This window comes from Chiloscyllium plagiosum, chromosome 35, assembly GCF_004010195.1.
Source record: "Chiloscyllium plagiosum isolate BGI_BamShark_2017 chromosome 35, ASM401019v2, whole genome shotgun sequence".
Lineage (NCBI taxonomy): Eukaryota > Metazoa > Chordata > Chondrichthyes > Orectolobiformes > Hemiscylliidae > Chiloscyllium > Chiloscyllium plagiosum.
This window is the reverse complement of record NC_057744.1, coordinates 20,081,398-20,101,243: the sequence shown is the minus strand read 5'-3', so window position 1 is coordinate 20,101,243 and position 19,846 is coordinate 20,081,398. Positions and strand designations below refer to the sequence as shown.

At 39.1% G+C, this 19,846-nt stretch overlaps 1 protein-coding gene across 6 annotated transcripts in view; it reads right to left on the bottom strand.

The window, feature by feature from the left end:
* igsf9bb (immunoglobulin superfamily, member 9Bb) overlaps positions 1-19,846 on the bottom strand; it is a 648,281-nt gene that overhangs the window by 229,326 nt on the left and 399,109 nt on the right. For all 6 annotated transcript variants that reach the window (XR_006309378.1, XR_006309379.1, XM_043676763.1 and 3 more), the window contains exon 4: positions 8,900-9,051. Coding sequence is in view for 4 of the 6 variants with exons in the window: in XM_043676763.1 (XP_043532698.1) it covers positions 8,900-9,051 (152 nt within the window). In the remaining 2 variants the exon portion in view is untranslated. The remainder of the gene's footprint in view (positions 1-8,899; positions 9,052-19,846) is intronic.

The following is a 19,846-nucleotide window of genomic DNA, read 5'->3' as shown; positions in this document are numbered from 1 at the left end:
ATGCAAGCAAGAACCTGTGTCTCGTGGCCAGGGTTGGAATGCCATCATAGCTGCAGTGTCCAGCAAACCAATAAGAAGAAACATTGCCACCAGTGGTGTCCCCACAATCATTGGAATGGCCGAGGAAACCCTGGACTTGGTTACATGTTGACTATGACAGTCCTTTCATGGGCTCAATGTTCCTGGTCATTATAGACACCCATTCAAAGTGGTTAGATGTGCATAAAGTTCATTTGACAAGTTCAGGGATAACGATTGAGAAACTGCGAACATTGTTCATGATACATGGACTCCCAGATGTGTTGGTTATGGACAACAGAATGTCATTTACCAGCAGGAATCTGAGTATTTCCTAAAGTCGAATGGACACCTCCATACGATTCATCATCCAATGGTCTGGTGGAAAGAGCAGTCCAAACGTTGAAGGTAGGTTTAAAGTAGCAGCCTACACTGTCGTTTGACATCAAACTATCCAGGTTCCTGTTCAATTTATAGGATGACCCTTCATGCAACAACAGGGATAGCTCCAGTAGAGTTGATGATGGGGAAAAGACTTGGTACTAGGTCAAACCTGATATTTCCAGACTGGGGAGGGGGGTGAAACAGCAGCAGGTGATGGACATTGGCTCTTGAGCTGGCTGGCCACAGCCAGTGGTATTGTGGGCCTTTTCTCTTTTAACAGAGTTGTATCATTTTCCTTCCTGAGGAACTGACTTTAATCTGGCTGGCTACAGCCAGTGGCACTACTGATTTTATTCCCTTTCCCAGGGGAACTGGCTTTTCAGCTGCCACATTGCAACCAGCGGTATTGTTATTTTGGAGAAGATATGGAAGTAGAAGAGGAAATTTGGTGGTGGGACTGATTCTTTGTTCCATGGTCAGCTGTTTGGACTGAATTTCTGATCTACCCCTGCTTCGATTCCTGTGCATGGACTGAAACTCCATGGTGGGCCTGACCTCTTTGAGTAGACCGATTTATTGTAAAGAAAAAAGAAGAAAAAAATAACCAGGAGATAGCTGGGTGTAGCCTGTGCATTACTCTTTTTGTTTTTTGAGCAAGGACAATGATGATTTGTGGCAGGGCTTGGCCCTTGCACTATTAATTTTAGAGCTTGCACTTTATTTTTGCATGTGTTTTCACTTTTTTGATTGAACTGAGCCCCTGTGGGTCAGCTGCAAGTATAGAAATGGATTGAGAGTGGGCCTGGATTAGTGGTGCTGGAAGAGCACAGCAATTCAGGCAGCATCCGAGGACAGGCAAAATCGACGTTTCCGGCAAAAGCCCTTTTGCCCGAAACGTCGATTTTGCCTGTCCTCGGATGCTGCCTGAATTGCTGTGCTCTTCCAACACCACTGATCCAGAATCTGGTTTCCAGCATCTGCAGTCATTGTTTTTAACCTCTGTGAGTGGGCCTGGGTCTCTGTGGTGGACCAGGCTTCTGTGGGGACTGAACACTTGTGTCTGTACTGTGAGATGTGCATTCACTGCCTTCAGGAGCAGCTTCTGCCTTTGGGAGTAGACTCTGCCTTCAGGACAGAAAAAAAAAGAAAAAGAAAAAGTATATTTAAGCAGGGGATTTGGAATCTCCTCACGTCTCTGAGCTGGCTGGCCACATCTAGTGTACTGTGCACTAGTAAATAAAGGGTGACTTGGTGATGGGATACTGGCCTCTGTGCTGTTAGTTCAATAACTAATGCATAACAAACCAAATGTAGCAGAAAATGTGACTTTAAAACAGTAAGTTTTTGAGAATGTGATTTTGTTGCCAGGTCATTAATTATAGAGTCAGTGCTTTGCAATCTTTAATTAAAGGAGCAATTTCACCACATGATTGTACAATTTATATCTTTAGTTTAAAAATTAAGAAATAACAGAGTCTTATGATTGCTAATGAATGCGTTGCTGCTTCAGGAGAGGGATTTCAAAATGCCACATCTTCTTGCATCTAGGATCTAATTTGAGGGCTGTTTGAAGTAATTATGATGACTGTTGAGTTAGGAAAGATTACTTGTATGTGTGAATTCATAGATATCTTCAAGTACTGTTTGAATTCTTCTGATAAACAAACAAAATGTTGTAATGGTGGGTGCCAGGCAATCCTGTGTAAAGTTTCGACTTCATATTGTACTGGTTGTGTTGCTTGGATCCTTTGTTTTATTTCATCATCGATTCACTGTCAAGTTTATACACTTGCATGTGCATTTAAGTCTCTATATCTATGGGTGTATGTTAGATTTTGATTATGGCAGTGCAGAGATGTACAGGAATTCATTCAAGAAAATAGCTATTTTAAAAAATAAACCATAAAGAATATTAAAAATTGATAGGAAATTTCAGAATAGCAAACAAAGTACTCTTACATGGTTAAAATTTACATTGAGTATTCAAGACAATGAGCAAATAAGTAATTAAACTTGGCAGAAACAGAAACTTCGAATGTGTATAACCTGCTTTCCAAACATCCCTCCCAACTGTGATCTTATTTTGAGGCTTCTCCCCTAAACCCTTGGAAGGGAGGGAAGGGCATGTGGTGATGAGAAACTTCATGTAATCAAAGGGAGGTGAACTCCAAAGCTTCAGTTTTTGACCTGACCCCGACTCTGGGAAGCCATGGGTTAAGGAATACACGTGTGTACTGAGAGTTAAAGGCCAGAAAAGTAAACAAACATTTTAGATTAAGAAATAATGGGGTTGATAATACAAAACTCATCCCAAAAGGGGGCATTTGCTCATTACGTGGCTTTTTTGCAGTGTGGAGGCATCTGTGATGCTAATGCTCTGCATATTAAATGTCCCTAAAAAGATCCCTAAAACTAAATGAATAGGATAATGCCATGATAATGTGAACTCAGCAACTAAAAAACTATGTAGATACTCAGTGTCCAGCTAAAATGGATGCTGGAGAGCGGGGTTTTGCAGACCAATCCTGTAGGGTTTTACTCCATTGGGTCATTCCAAGCAATAGGAAGAGATAAAATTGGTATCTTCCAATCTACAGTGCACCACACAGATATATGAATCATTTTTCGAGGATAGAGGTTTCTATTCCTTTTCCTATGAATTACTATTAAGGCACTCTATTGGCATCATGGTCACTGACCCTTTTGTGACATCAAAAGCCTGGATCTGAAAATGAGATACAATGACACATGTACAAAGTTTCTTGATGGACCAGACAGTTAGGATGCTGAAACAAACAGGGTTAGTGGGGGAAGGATAACAGATGAAGAACAAGCCTGCGCTGGAGCCATAAATTATTGTAGATATGCTAAACTAATGTAGAGTGTGACTTCTGTTCCTCCAGCAGCTCGGACAATCCCAGTAGTGCCAGATTTGAGTAGTGGATGTTAATGAGATTGCAATCAGTCCCATGTGAAATGGCCAATGGATACGACGCACAGGTGAATTGAGGGCTTGGAGCAGGGAGCAAGGCTGTGTGTAGGGAGGGTGCAGGTGGATTTGACACCTTAGAGAGCAGATTGGAGAAGTGGATGGTAAAGGACGTGCGTCAAGGAAGACTGAGGGGTACGATCGTCAGAGGGGGTGTTTGTGAGTGGACGGTGGACAGGAATGTCTCTGATGAACAAGGTGCACCCTTCAAAGATTGTGCCCCATTTTTGTTCCTGGCGTTTTACCAGCTTAGTGAAAAGAAGCTGTCCACTTCCACTAGCTTTCACACTCTAACTATACCATTGTGCAGGCAGAGCATTATTGGGACCAAGAGCACTTCTAATAAGTTCAATTCACTCTTAATTATTTGCTTATTTATGGTGAGCAGACTCAGCACTTGCCAATCCTCGCATAATTTGGGCAATGTTCCATCTAAGCTGCTCTGAGGTTCCTCACATACTGATTGGCAGCAGCAGCCACACTGACAAGTTGTTTTGAAAGTTGATACTGTGCATGCACTGTGGATGTCCACTCATTAATTAAAAAAAATACAAGGAACATTGATAAGGGGTTACTCAGAAGGAAAGAACAGCAAAACTGATCTGAGAGACATACTGATCCATATATGTCAAAAAAGAGGACCTTTGGCTACCTTTCCAAGTATCTCTGGGTTTTTCCTATTTTTCCCTCTGGGTGCGCTGAGGGTGTTTAGGAAGGCTTTGAGTCTGCCACTTGACCTATTTTTCATAATGCATCACCTAAATTACACCGACTGGGGGCGTGGGACTCAGATCTCTCAAAACATCAGGAATAGTTTTCTGGTTCAGCCAGAATAGTCTTCCTCGCAAATGAGCGTTAATCTGGAAAGTCAGTGAAGGAGAGCCAATTTCAACCAGTGCCAAACAGATGTAGAACATCTGTTCCCTCACAAGGAATCGTAAAGCAGACTGTATTTAAGCAATAACATGGAGAGTCTCTGCCGTTGAATGCCTAAGTCATCTGAATGTGTAGCCACGATCCTGCAAAAGGATCCCTGCTCTCACTGCTCTCTGTCTCATGCCAACAATGAAAAATAACATCGTAGGCTTTATCCCAGGAAATGCTTAATATAGAGATTATTGCCTCTTGTAAGGGAAAACTGATTAGATGTATATGAAGAAATGTTAAATACAGCGTCATAGTGAGCTTTGGGTAAATGGGATAAACTTCGGGCTGAGTTAATTTTCAGAATACACAATAATAGTAGGCATCCAATTCTAAAGTTGCCAAGGCCTCCTGGAATATTCCTTCATGGGGGTGTCCTATCAGAGGAAATTTTACCACATAAATTGAATGGAAGGAACCAGTTAGCAGCTCCTCTTGCAGTCACAAGCTAGGTTTCTCTTGTGTTTCCTATCTGCAATAAATTTAGGAGTCAGGCTGTTAGGTGAATGTTCAAAATGAAGGAACACTGTGAAAGTGTCTAGGAAAGATTGACAGCAGGGAGAATGGGGTCAGGGAGTGCAGTGGCTGAGAGCTAGCAGCTTGAAACTGAGGTCAATTGGCTGAGAAGGGAGAATGGGGGGAGGCCAGGACGCTTCAAGAGGGTTTAGGAGAGATGGAGTAGCTGCAAGGACTGTGGGGAATTGGGATTGTGATAGAGTTCTGTGGGGAGGAGTGAGGCTGCAAAGGAGGTGAGTCTGCAATTGGGCTGTGCAAAACAGTGACACAGGAGAAGAGGAGTGTGGGAGGCTGAAGGAGGCTACAAAAGAGGTGAAATAGGAGGCTGTATGGGGGGAATGGACAGGGTGGGGAAGGTTACGAGAAAGAGAGAATAGTTTAAAACCTGTCAACAAAGGACCAATCCAAAAACTCGGAGCTGGAAACCTTGAAATTGCGAAGGTAATGAGTTGTTTGCAAATAAATGTGGAATCTCTGATTTAAAGAAGCATATGTGCAGTGTTACTATGTGGGAAAATGCAGTGGATGCTACTGCAATGAACACTATGTTAATTGCTAAATTTCCATTTGAGTTTTAGATTTTAAATGATGTAAAAGGGTAGTACCCATCTGTTTAAGATCTTTTAGCTTTGTGAACATAGAATGGACATGCATTAAACGTGAACTCACTAAGCTGGAAGCTGTGTTGAGGGTCATGACTATTTGTGTGTAGGTGTATGTGCCAGTTATTTTGAAAAAACTTTTGTTGTTAACTTATGCCTGCTGGCTTATGGCAATTTAAATAATATTGTGTTGAAAATCAATGCTTTCTTTGTGTGTTATGTCATTAATGGAGGGTTGGTAATAAAATAAAATATTGATTAATTCTTCTGATCTCAATCCACTGAGAGTCCAAATAATCCATATGTCAACACAAGTACAAAAGGTAACAATCTCAGATGACTGCAACCTTTTAAAAGGTGTTTGTGTAAGGTCGCTCTTCAGAGCCAAAGAGAAGTTCCTGAAAACCAACAAAGAGACCTTAAGAGCAACCTAAAAAATAAGAATGCTATGGCCTGTTTGTTTTCGCAAAAAAACAGACACACACTGGGCTTGCTTCTACATTAATGACCAGATCTTGTGAGGTTGGCTTCATATGCTACAGATATGAGCTCTAACTAAAGAACAGCAATCTCTTCACTACTTTTCCAGAGCTGCAATATTCATCCTAACATAACAACTAACAAGCAGCACACCAACATATGAAGATCCTTCTAATGTTTAACTGAGATTCTGAGCCATGAGAATGTAGTATCTTTAAAACTACAAAACAACCTCGATTACCTGGATGAGACAGGCAAGGAGTAATTTGTTTGGATAACGGATTATTCGGATAATGAATAACGTTTTTACGGGACTTTGAGGTCTTGTCCAGATAATCCGAAATTCGGATAATTGATGTTCGGATTCTGTATTACATATAAAAGTCTAACACTTGTGGAAAATAGAGTTGTTAAGATACACAAAGCTTATTGAATAATTACTTATGTCCTGCCTTCACGAAAATCCATTTAAATTTCATTTCTATTCTTCAATCCTATCTAATAAAACAAATTTTAAAAATCCATATTCAGTTACTTAAATTCAAAATGCCGTATGATTTATGATGGTAAAAATCTGTTGTTAAAGATTGCTTGACTTTCTTTATCAAGCCTTTCTGTCCTTTCTCCCATTTCTCTGAACAGAGAGATTTTTTAGCATGCTATGTGTCATGTTACAGTTAATGGGACAAGTCTGATCCCTTAAGAACATCAGTGCATGCATTATCATTTGACATTGTCAGCTCCTGCACAATGACAAATATCTGCTTCTGTTCCACCGTGCAGTTCATTTCTTTACAGCTGGGAATAACTTCAAGCTTTCAGATCCCTAGGGTAGTTTGTAAGTGGCTAAACAAGGTCACCTGGCTATGCCAATCGCTTGCCATTGTCTTGTTAAAGCTTAGTGCTTATGCAATCTTGTTTCCAGAATCACTCTTGATGTAGGAGGATGTCAGCTGAAATAACCACCTTTAGATTAGACATTTTCTATTTCAGCCAACCAACAAAGTCATGGTCCCATACAATAACACAGATGTTATGAGCTTGATTTTCAATTCAGGGTCAGGAACCTGATCTCCAGGCCATTTCTGGGTCCTGACCATGCCAATATCTGCACTGCTGACGTGATGCTATCTTCAAGCTCAGTCAATTGTGTTGAAAGTGAGCTTGATGCACAGGTAGTGACGTTAAGCATGTGCAGGATCTGGCTCCTAAGTACAAAATCCAAATGCAAACAGCAGCCATGATTGGACCTGCTACTCTTGTGCAACATAGTGGAGGCATGACATCAAATCTAGCACACTTATATTGCAGAGAAATGGCAAATGACCAAAATAAGAGCCTCTCCAACACAACACTCTTTGTTGCCAAAACATTTTTTTTTGCCATCAATGTAGCTTGGTGCCTTCTTGCATGGCAAAGGACAGCTGTGTATTCACATGCACCAGAAGGTTTAGGTTTGTTGTACTTTTATTTCTTTCCAAATCAGTGTGATGTGCAAGTAACAGAGCGACTAGCTGCGCATGTTTCCAGGCATCTGCTGCCTTTGTTCTATTTGAGTCTGTGCGTTTGATTGGCACTGAAAACAATTTTTTGTCAAGTTGCTGTAGTACATCTTAGAGATGATATATTCGGCAGCCACTGTATGCAGACAAAGTGAATGTTGATTGTGTTGGTTAAGATACTAAGCTGGACTGCTTTCCTATGAATGTGGAGATTCTTGGGTATTGTGGGAGTTTCCAGCTAATGGGAGGAGATTCCATCACACCTCTGGCCTCTGCCTTGTATACTGTGGACTGGCTTTGTGGGGGATCAAGAGGCGAATTACTCGCTGTAGAACACCAATGTCAGACCTGCTCCTGAAGCCACAGTACTCACTGTGCTATTACAGTTAAATTTCTGATTAACAATAACACTCAAGATGTTGAAGGTGACCAATTGAATGATAGCTTGAAGGTCAAGGGAAAATGGTTAGGTATTCTCTTCTTGGAGATGGTTGTCACTTGCTGAAGCCTGTGTGCAAAGATTTGAAAATTTATCAGTCCAAGCCTAAATATTGTCTTGGTTTTGCAGCATGTTGCAATGGCTGTTTCAATACCGAAACAGTTGTGAATATTATTGAACATTGCAATCATCAGCAATCAGAACTGAAATGATTGTAGTTATTGGGGATCAAACATTGTGTTACATTTGGATCAAGCCTGTGGGGAATTTTCTACTTGATGCACATTGACTTCTTTCTTGTGAGTTCTCCTTAATGTCAAACTGTGTAGCAATGGATATTTGAGCCATGATGCATTTTGCTACCGAGTGTCATGTTGTGGGATGACATCCACTGTCTTCCATGTGGTAAAATGGCAATCTCAGCTTATGGGAGGATTGTGCAGAGATGACGAAAATCAGTTAGTTTCCTCAAAAGAAAAACAAGAAAGGGAAAGAAACTGATTATTGTTCCATATGAGAATAGTAAAAGGTGAACCTGTTCATTTAATTTGGATTGAATCTGCTATGTTAAAGTAAAACAAGGCTATTAGTTAAGGTGACTGAAATTTTAAAAACTGCTGCAAATAATGAGAGGTCAGGAAGGGTATGGCTGGGAAACATATTTCAGTGATGGTTGTTAGGTATGTCTTACATTCTACATAAGAGATATGCTTATTATATCATGCCTGTTACAGCATATGATCAGAGATTATTAAGGTCTCAGTCTCATTTTAAACTGGGGCCCACTTGCACCATGAGGTGCTGATGATACCTCTTTTTGTAACTAATTAGCTCAATGTTCATGAAAATTCTGAACTGCCAGAGACTGTAATGTACATTGATAGCGAATGCTAAAGAGAAAAAAAATCTATTGAATCTTTCAGCATCTGTAGTCTTATCAGGTACAATTACCCTGCTGGAGGCAAAAGACCACAACATGGCAGCAGATCAATGGTGCTCTTTGCAGTGATATCATATTTTAAACATGTTCCTTTTAATGTCTTACCGTGTATTTCCGAGAGTTCTCCAGCAATACTTTGTCCCGCAGCCAACTAACAACAGGTTTCGGGTTTCCAAATGCTGTGCATGTGAGAGTGATGCTACTTCCTTCCTTTGCTTCCACATAGGGTGAAGGAGTTTCCGTGAAAGTAGGGGGAGCTAAACAAAACAAAAATCCTCTTAAAATAGATTCAACATTTAGAACCAGTATCTTTAAATGCTTACAAATACCAGTGTGTAATCTTTGGCCCATTGTATCAGTTTGTATAGGTGTCCATAGAGGGATCACAAGTCCTTTGGTAATATCAACTTAATTTCTACACTGGTACAACCTTTTGCCAATGGGAGGCATGAGAAGCAAAGAACTTTTCTATACCTTAAATCCAATAGTTCAGCCAAAAAAAAACTCACAATGATAGAAATAACAGAATAAAATAAGGAATGACTGTCCATGGTAAGTAAGGGGAATGATAGGAGCAACAACTCAATAAATTGAGTAAATCTCAATAAATTGATCCAACTGAATATTTAACAAACTGTTCCAGTGATAGGGTTTGGTGGAGCTAATTACTTCAACTGTTGAGCACTGATGCAGATATGATGTTAAGGTTATACTGTCAACTGTGAATATGTAATCTATAATCTAAGGCCATGTTGAAATAAATATTCTCATGGTGTACAATCTTCCATAAACCCCTGTGATTAGGTAGCACCTCTATAACGTTCATTTTCCCATGTACAACTATGAACATGATGTGAAAATTCTGTAATGGTTGGACAGTCAAATTTAACACAATTCACTTGAACAAAATTTCTCTCAATCCTATCAAGTTATCGTCGTAAATAAATACTAAATCATAGAAAATGCATGAGAAATAAAGTATTGGATATTCCAATGTCATTTATATTGATCCAATCTTTTCCCCAATTCTTCAGGATCTTCTTCTCAGCCAATCATTTGGCATCAAGGATGATTTGCTTCCACACTGGTGCAATGAGTTTTGAGATGGCCAATAAATGCAACATGTTGATTCTGCACTGCGTGAACTGATGGATAGATTAGTTGTTTTGGATGACGCCTTTAAAACATTTTTGCTAGTCTTCTAGTAGTCTTCTGCTGTGATCTGTATGCGCTGGATTGAGCTCCAGATTCAAATACATGAATTTGGTGCCTTACTTGCTTCACTTCAGGATTGTCTCCCACAGTCCTGTCTAACTGGTAATGATTGTTAACCAAAGCAAATGAATCAACAGCAGAGCTAACAAGTTAGAACTATGTAGAATTCAAGCTTATTCTTCACAGAGACATCAAAGACTGAGATGGGCACAGTGGTGTATTACTATGTATTACTTTATTAAACTGGAACTGGTCAGATACAATCATTGCCATCAAAGGTTAAGTGAAGTTAAACTGATTATCACAAAAGTAGGAGGATTCTTAATGGAACTTGACATAACATAATTCATCATGACTACTACATTAATTCAATTGTCATTTCTTCTCATCAACAGTGAGGGTCTTCCCTCAGTAACATGAATAGCTGTTATAATTAGTAACTAAGATTTAGTTCTGGCAAGTGTAAGTTAAAGGATGATTAGGTGATGTATATTTTTATTCATATATCTTTGCGTTCAGATGCCTCCACAGCCTGGCCTCTTTTCTGCAACTCCAACTCTACAAGCTGTCAAGACTCTAATCTCTAATTCTGATCTTTTGAACATTCCTGATCATAACTGACATAATTCATTGACTCTATTGACTACCATGTCTTCAGCTGCCTGGGCCCTAACCTCCAGAATTGATTCCATAAACCTCTCATTTTACTTTTCTCCTATGAAGAGACTGACTAAAGTATACATCTTTGACCAAGTTATGAGTTATGTGCCTGAACGTTTACCTCAGAAAATCAGACAATCATACAACTCCTACCAGTGCAGAAAGAGGCCAATCAGCCCATCAAGTCTGCACCAACCCTATAAAGAGCATTTCACCCAGACCCCTAACCTTGTATTTACCTTAGCCATTCACCTAACCTGAATATCATAAGATTGTTGGAGAAACTAGAACATCTGAAGGATGTCTAAGCAGACAAAGGGGAGAATGTGCAAACTCCACTCAGTCTTCCAAGGTATGTGGGTTCGGCATCATATTTTATTGTGAAGTGCTTTGAACATTTTATTTGGTTAAATATGCTATTTAATAGGAGTTTTGCTGTTCTTTCTTAAGTATGGATTATAATGGCACCGAATCATACTCTTGAGGTGTTCTTTGGTGAGTTCTAAGATGTCTATGCAATGAATGGTTGACATCTTTCTTCAGCAGCCTTCTACATTTCTCTGGCATGTACTGCACATTTCTCTGTTGATTGTTACACTTCCCTTGATGCTTGAAAAATTGTACAGCTAACATGCTACATTAATAAATTCACTCTCAACTTCATGAAATCTCTTTGACAGCCTTTACTGAATCTTCCTGGTCTGTCCTTTGGCCTCCAGGTTAGCAGTATCTGACCTTAAGCCGCAATGTGAAGAATTCTGCTTCAATTGACTTAATCAAAGGCCAAACATACCTTTCCAGACTGCCACTCCAGTAACCTAACATGTCTTAGGTGCAACTGTCAGTCTAATTGAGCTTCAGTAAAATAGCTTACTATCAGTAGGACTCCCAGCCACAAGACTGGAGCCGCAATATCATGTTGCAACTATACAAAACGCTGGTGTGGCCACACTTGGAATATTGTGTACAGTTCTGGTCCCCATATTTCAGGAAGAATGTGGAAGCATTGGAAAAGGTGTAGAGGAGATTTACCAGCTTGCTGCCTGGTCTGGAGGGAAGGTCTTATGAGGAAAGGCTGAGAGACTTGGGTCTGTTCTCATTGGAAAGAAGAAGGCTTGGAAAGAAGAAGGCTAGGAGGGGATTTGATAGAGACATACAAGATGATCAGAGGATTAGATAGGGTAAACAGTGAAAGTCTTTTTCCTAGGATGATGACATCAGCTTGTGCGAGGGGGCATAATTACAAATTGAGGGGTGATAGATTTAAGACAGATGTCAGAGGCAGGTTCTTTACGCAGAGAGTGGTAAGGGCGTGGAATGCCCTACCTGCCAATGTAGTCAACTCAGCCACATTAGGGAGATTTAAACAATCCTTAGATAAGCACATGGTTGATTTTGGGATTGTGTAGGGGGACGAGCTAAGAATAGTACACAGGTCGGTGCAATATCGAGAGCCGAAGGGCCTGTTCTACGCTGTATTGTTTTATGTTCTATGTTCTATGAGTAGTTCCTCTTGCAATATTAATTTTGAGCATTTGCTATTTGTCTTTGGCACACTTAATTTGCAGTTCAGGTTTATTCTGATCATTTAATCTTTGGATTCTAATTAATCTGAAATCTGTTTCGCCTTTTGCGATCTTGCTTCGACAACTGACTGTGGAAATGTCTGCTTGATTTTATCCCAAGCTATATTATTAGTTTTGTAACCAACTGAAAGTCAAAACCAATGTTGAATTTTGCATCTAACACCTTCAAATCGGAAAATTAATGAGAAGTTGATATTACAATCAAATACTTACATCAATTGCCTAATCTAGTTAAAATAAATTGGTCAATCCTTCTGATAATAATGTCAATGCAATTTAATATGAATAATTAAAGTTTTGTACATACTTAGCTGCATAATGTAAATTTAAAAAGATTGATGTTACATGGGAAGAATATCTGCTGTAATAATGTTCCTACTTGTTTCCTAATCTCAAATTCACAATTTCTAATTTTAACAGCACGTGCTTAGAAAATTATGAACAACTGTTCCAATCAATGTGAATAATGTTTTTCTCAAATCTATTACAAGTAAAAAGGAATGGAAATTAAACCTGCAGGTGGAAGTTCACATATTATCACTAACTCTTAAATAAACAGAAATCTTAAATCTACAGAAAATAATTGGCATTTTTGTCATAGTGTCTAAAATCATGAAAATTAATTAACAACAATACCTGTTCGTAAGTAAAATATCAATTTACCAATGCTATAATGAAATAAAATGTTATAGTTTAAATCTCTAGGTGTCGGTATTTGCATTGTTAACATTGTTCTCTAAGAACATGAAGAGAAAAAAAGCTGCACTTTTCTCCCATCAGAATAGTAATTTGTGGTTCAACTTAAATTACTGAAAGAAATTCTTGAAAAAAATCCTTACATTGTTTATTGCCAAATGCTGTTAAATATTTGATTTGAGCTACTTTTACTGAAAGAGTCCATTACAGGAAATTTCCATGAACAGTTAAGATATTTGAGTGAATGTCCAGTCTGCATAGGATCATGGGATGTCTTGTGCCAATACGGACAGAAATTGGGAGGCAAAGTCTTCATTGTCACTATTTCAGCATACATATAGAATCATAGGATCCCTACAGTGTGGAAAGAGGTCCCTCAGCCCATCAAGTCTGCTGTGACCCTCTGCAGATCATTGAGGTCAGATCCAGCTCCCCCACCCTATCCACATAATCTTGTATTTACCATGGGTAATCCATCTAACCTGCACATCTTTGGACATGCAGAACTTGACAGAAACCCACACAAACACAGGGAGATTGCCCACAGGGATCCTTTGGAATTCCCAATGTAGCAGACTCAGAAGGAATTGCTTGGGAAATTGTATTTTCCACCAGGGAATTCCCTTACATGTTGAACCCTCTGAAAGTCACTATTTAAATTAAAGACGTTGGATGGTTCTGATAAAATTCAAGTAAAGTAGTTGCTCAGAAAAAAATAGATGATTCAATATGTAGACTAATTAATGAGTAACTATTAAGCAGACTTCAACATTCCCTCACCTCTTCTTACTTCACATCACCTCCCTCCCAGACCACTAAGTAGGGCTTTTGATCAGTCAAATTCCACATTGGAATCAGAATCATGCTCTGAGGTATTACCTTTTCTTTCCATCTTTATTTTTAAGGTTTTATATGGTCAACTAATGTTGTCTAGATTCCATATCACTTTGGGAGTTCAAGTTATTTCTTACTTCAATTTCCTTTTCCATTCTTACTCCATGTATTTCTTTGTGTCATTTCCATCTTTCTTCATTTCTCTTCTGCCTCAAGTCTTTTAACTTCAAACAATATCTGACCTAATTCCAGCTACAGCATTTCAATTTCAAGTTTCCCTTCTTCAACTCTAAATTTTGGATAATTACATGAAACATCTCCTCATTAAGAAATCCTAAATTTATTTTGACCTTCAATGTATCCCTTAATTCTTTCAATTAACTTGAGTCAAATATTTCAAATAATCCATTGTTATATCTTCAACTCCCAGAAAACTCGTAGCAACATTTAAAGCCATCTTCAAATTTTGTGCAATGAACATGACTGAAACACAGCTGTTTTACATCCAGAAGATCCATGTACCAGTTACTTTCAAAAGAAAGACACAGATCTACCTTAAATGCATTGAATTTGAATCTCACAAGAACCCCCATTTGTTGTGATCCCAGCAAATGTTACAGCTGAACAAGTCCGATTGCAGACTGGCTTCACAGTTTTTTAAAAAATTGAACATAAGCACATCATGCTGAAGATTTGGTTACCACACTGAAACAGAGGCATATTACATAAATTAAATGAAGATAAAATGGAACAAACCAAATTATTTGCAAATAATTCATGAAATATTTCAAAAACATAGCAAAATAGATTCCTGTCTAACTCAACACCATCTATTCACAGTACTCAAACACCAGACAGAGACTTCCCTTCTGTATTACATCTATAGTTTAATGTAACTACTTCTTTCTAATCCCAGTCTTTAGAACTTGATAGCCTTTTCCTTCATTATTCACACAACTGATCTTAAACATTCCTAGTTTCACATACATTCTTTGTGTTCCTAGCCAATCACTTCTGGTCTGGAATTTTCAAATTAAAACCCTTACACTCAGGTAACCCACTCCCTTATTGTTCTGGATTAACTCACTTCGCCAGGATATACAGTTCTTACATCCCAGCCCAGTTTTCTGCCAACTGCCCCAAAACTGTGTATTTTCCCTATGCCAAAAGGATTTTTTGATTCCTCTAAACCAAAAGGAAGATATTTACTTTCACTGTCTGTTGTCTCTCATCGTAGAATTCATAAAATATATACACATTCCCGCTGTCAGAATCAGTCCGATGCTCTTTGACATCTGTGATTTAAAATCATGAATCCACAAATACCGACAAGTTAATTATTAAAACATTTCCTACAAATGGACCAAAACCTATGTGTCACTAGTTCAAAATCCAACTACTGAAATAATGATACTAATATTACCTTACAATACATGATAACATTGAACGGTTTGCAATGAAGCCTGTAATCCAATCTCAAAAATGGCTTCCTCTGCCCTCTTCCCAATTACAGCATAAAAAAGGCATTAACTTTACTCCATGTATAAATTTTAATTGGCTAACCTCGATCCTAACCCCGTTCATCCTAGAAGTACATGAATCGTTTAATATACTGATATCAGTTACATCTTTCTGGGACATCAGGAGACTGAAAGTCGACGCATGGCAAATGGAGACTGCTGCCACTTTTTCTGAGGATAATTACCTTCTCAATAAGAGAATTTAAGCCTTCTTTTGAGCATTAGAACATAGAACATAGAACATTACAGTGCAGTACAGGCCCTTCAGCCCTAGATGTTGCGCCAACCTGTGAAACCAATCTGAAATCCACCTAACCTGCACTATTCCATTCTCGTCCATATGCCTATCCATTGACCGTTTAAATGCCCTTAAAGTTGGCGAGTCTACTACTGTTGCAGGCAGGATGTTTCACGCCCCTACTACTCTCTGAGTAAAGAAACTACCTCTGACGTCTGTTCTATATCTATCACCCCTCAATTTAAAGCTATGTTCCCTCATGCTTGCCATCGCCATTCAAGGAAAAAGGTTCTCATGTCCACCCTATCTACCCCTCTGATTATCTTATATGTCTCAATTAAGTCACTTCCCAATCTTCTTCTCTCTCACAAAATTAGCCCCAAGTCCCTCAGCCTTTCCTTGTAAGACCTTCCCTCCATACCAGGCAACATCCCAGTAAAGCTCCACTGAATCCTTTCCAAAGCTTCCAAGTCCTCCCTATAATGCGGTGACCAGAGCTGTACACAATAATCCAAATGCGGCCACACCAGAGTTTTGTATAGCTGCAACATGAATCTCTCAGGTTAAAACTCAGCAGGTTAAGTTGGTGAAAGCAAGTCAGCAGCTCGCTTGGCATTTTGCATCAATTTTATTTCCATAGTCTTAATAATGTGGGAAGGGTGTGGATCAAAATGCAGACTCTTTATAGAATATCTAAATCTTCCCTTTTAGGTTTTAAGTAAACGTGTATATTTTTAAAACAAGCATCCAAGCAATTGTCTGACATGAGGTATCTAAACATTTTGAACATTTCCCAGGATTGATTAGGAAAAGAAAAGGGGCAAGCTATTTTTAGGCAATACTGCCTTTGTATTATTGTCAAACCTCACTATTTCCACAAACTACACTCTTGCTTTAATGTAGCAGTGTATTCAATTGCTTTGAGATGTCCCAAAGTGCATTGTATATGATGAATTACTCTGAAACGCAGAGACTGTCGTCACATAGAGTAAAATTACAAACTACATGGGACAATCATAATATGGATAGAGCAGCGGATTTTCCTGTAATTCCTTCCAAAAATAACCAGATAATGTTATTGTGTTACATTACAAATCCAATATTCCTTCAGACTCTTTGTCATAAGATCAATATAGTTTCAGGTCATATGTCACAAGCATTTTCAAACAGGAATGGAAACACAGTATTGTTACAATAAGAGAAATAATTGCAAAGACAATTCAAACCCAGCTCATTGATTTCATGGAACTGGTTCTCATTTTTAAATTCCATGTTCTGTGTCTCTCTCTAAATGATGTCTTCCACTTGTTTCTCCTGCTGCGCAGACTCTGCAGTCACTGACTGATGGATGTTTCCTCACCATTTCAATCCCCTTTTAAATCACACTGCCCAGCCACTTCTTGTATAAATATCATGGCCAGGTTCTTGTTGCTTTTGACAGATGAGGATTGGAAACGAGAGTAGTGTAGATGAATGAACATTTATTAACTATTTAAATGATTTACAGAGGCATTGTTCAGCAAGATTCCATTCAAATCTTATGGCTTCAGCTCCTAGTTCCAGGTTATGCCTTGGGGATGTCAGATTAGATTAGATTAGATTACTTACAGTGTGGAAACAGGCCCTTCGGCCCAACAAGTCCACACTGACCCGCCGAAGTACAACCCACACAGACCCATTCCCCTACATTTACCTCTTCACCTAACACTACGGGCAATTTAGCATGGCCAATTCACCTAACCTGCACATTTTTGGATTGTGAGAGGAAACCGGAAACCCACGCAGACATGGGGAGAATGTGCAAACTCCACACAGAGAGTCGCCAGAGGCGGGAATTGAACCCGGGTCTCTGGCGCTGTGAGGCAGCAGTGCTAACCACTGTGCCGCCCACCAGATGATGCAGTCTAGTTATTAGCATGTAGCTATTAATCTCATGTATGACACCTCATCTGAAATCTTTCAATATACCCCATAAACTATTTAGATCTTCTTCCAACTCCCTTGCCCAAAGTTTTTTTTCACTAAAGTCATCAATTTCTAACAGTGCTCTCATTTATTTTTAAGAAGTGAGGGTTGCATTCTCTTGTCCTGAGAAATATAGAAAATATCTATTTATATTTATGGACCATGAGAAAACTGGAAGGTATAAAACTGTTTCATCACTATCAGATGATTTTAATCTGAACAGAAAATCTTCATCTATCTGTAGCACATTAGCAGCACTCTGGTGAGCTAGATTGAGTCAGAATCGATGGATTGGCAACAACAGACTTATATGTCTCCTCAGATAAGAAATAAAATGGTTTTGCCTGTAAGCTTCAGCCTGTCTCGTGAATTGCATTGTACTGATTTTGTAAATGTATGGTCTTATTTTGACTGCGAAAAATCTGATTCAGCTCTATCTAGCACCCCTGGTACAGTACGGTCTTTTATGAGTTCATTTCTCAATGTTCCCCATTCAAAGTATTAGTGAGGCAGAAAAGGAAATTTATAAAAAAATCAAAACTCTCCCCTAAGCTCCTGACTGCACCAAATTAACTTTACCAGATTTAGCATTTAAACTAAAATGAGAATCAAAAGCTTCACTGTCTTCTTCATATTTGATGGAGTTTTCTGTGATCTCATGTTTAACTGGAATGAGGTCTGATTGCACACAGCAATAACTAATCTACTCCTTCTCAGGCCGCTGTGAGAGTCCAGAGGTGGCCTGCCAATGATTGATATGGCATTGCCAATTAATCCAATGCATGGCTTTGTCTTTTGATTTGATTTGATTTATTATTGTCGCATGCACTGAGGTAGAGTGAAAAGTTTTGTTTTCCATGCAATACAGGCAGATCATACATACAAAGTGCATTACGGTAATAGAACAGAGGGAGGAATACAATGTTATGGCTGCAGAAAAGATGCACAATGAGTGAAGTCAACATTAAATTCAAAATTTGAGAGGTCCATTCATAAGTCTAATAACAGTAGAGAATAAGCCGTTCTCGAACCTGTTGGCATGTGTGTTTAAGCTTTTGTATTTGCTGCCTGACAGAATAAGTCGGAAGAGATTATTACTGGGATGAAGAGATCTTTGATTATGTTGGTTACCTTTCTGAGGCAGTGAGAAGTGTAGATGGACTCAAGAGATAGAAGGTTGGCTTGGGTGATGGACTGGGCTGTGTTCACAGTGTTCACAGCTGTCCGTAGTTTCTTATGGTCCGGGCCAGAGCAGTTGTTGTACCAAGCCGTGATGCATATGGACAGAATGCTTTCTGTGGTGAATCTTTAAAAAATGTTAAGAGTCTGAACCGACATGCTGGATTTCCTTCGTCTTTTGAGGAAGTAGAGACATTGTTGTCCTTTCTTAACCATCATATCAATGTGGATGGATCAGACAGATTGTTGGTGATTGCCGCTCTTAGGAGCTTGACATTATCAACCATTTGCACCTCAACTACATTGATGTAGGCAGGGGCGTGCCTTCCACCTTACTTCCTGAAATCAATGACCAATGTTATTGTTTTGCTGCCATTAAGTAAGAGATTGTTACCTTAACACCACACCACTAAGCACTCTATTACTTTCCTGGCTTCTGTATGGTCATTGTTTGAGATCTGGCCGACAGTGACAGTGTCATCAGCGAACTTATCCAGGCCTTTTACGTACCTTCCATCAAAACTCTTGTGAAAGGCCCCTCAAATATTGGAATAGGTGCAGGTTTTATTACTGCCTGTGGTTTTCTGATTAGCTGACATGTATGACACGTCTGGCAAAACTCAACTACATCCTTGTGTAGTCCAGGCCAGTAAAAACGTCTTTGTATTTTAGAGTGTGTTTTCCTCCAAGTGGTTGCCCATGCACTGCTCACAGCACCTCCTTTCCATGCCCTACTGGCAAAACAATCTGATAAACTTCTGCCCATTTCTCATCTGCTTCAATGTAAGATGGTCTCCATTTCCTCATTAGGACATCATTTGTTAAGTAATAACACACAGGAATGCATTCACTCTTCTTCTTCGTATATAATGATACTTGGTTTGATACAACTGTTTTCAGTTTTCATCTTTCTACTCAATAAGCATAGTAGAGCTAAAGTTACTTGCATGTTTACCTATTTGCTCCTGTTCTGTCCCACTTATCTGTTCAAAAAGAGCCTCTGATAATACTTATTCAGTTTCTTTATCTGTACCTTTTGATCTCTCCTGCTTCAGCTTGTGCCTCTGTGATCTCGTTAAGAATCAATCTGGGAAAATTTCCAAATAAGACTCCTGCCATGCTTCAGTTGCCTGAGTCTCCACTGGCTTTTCAACTAGGG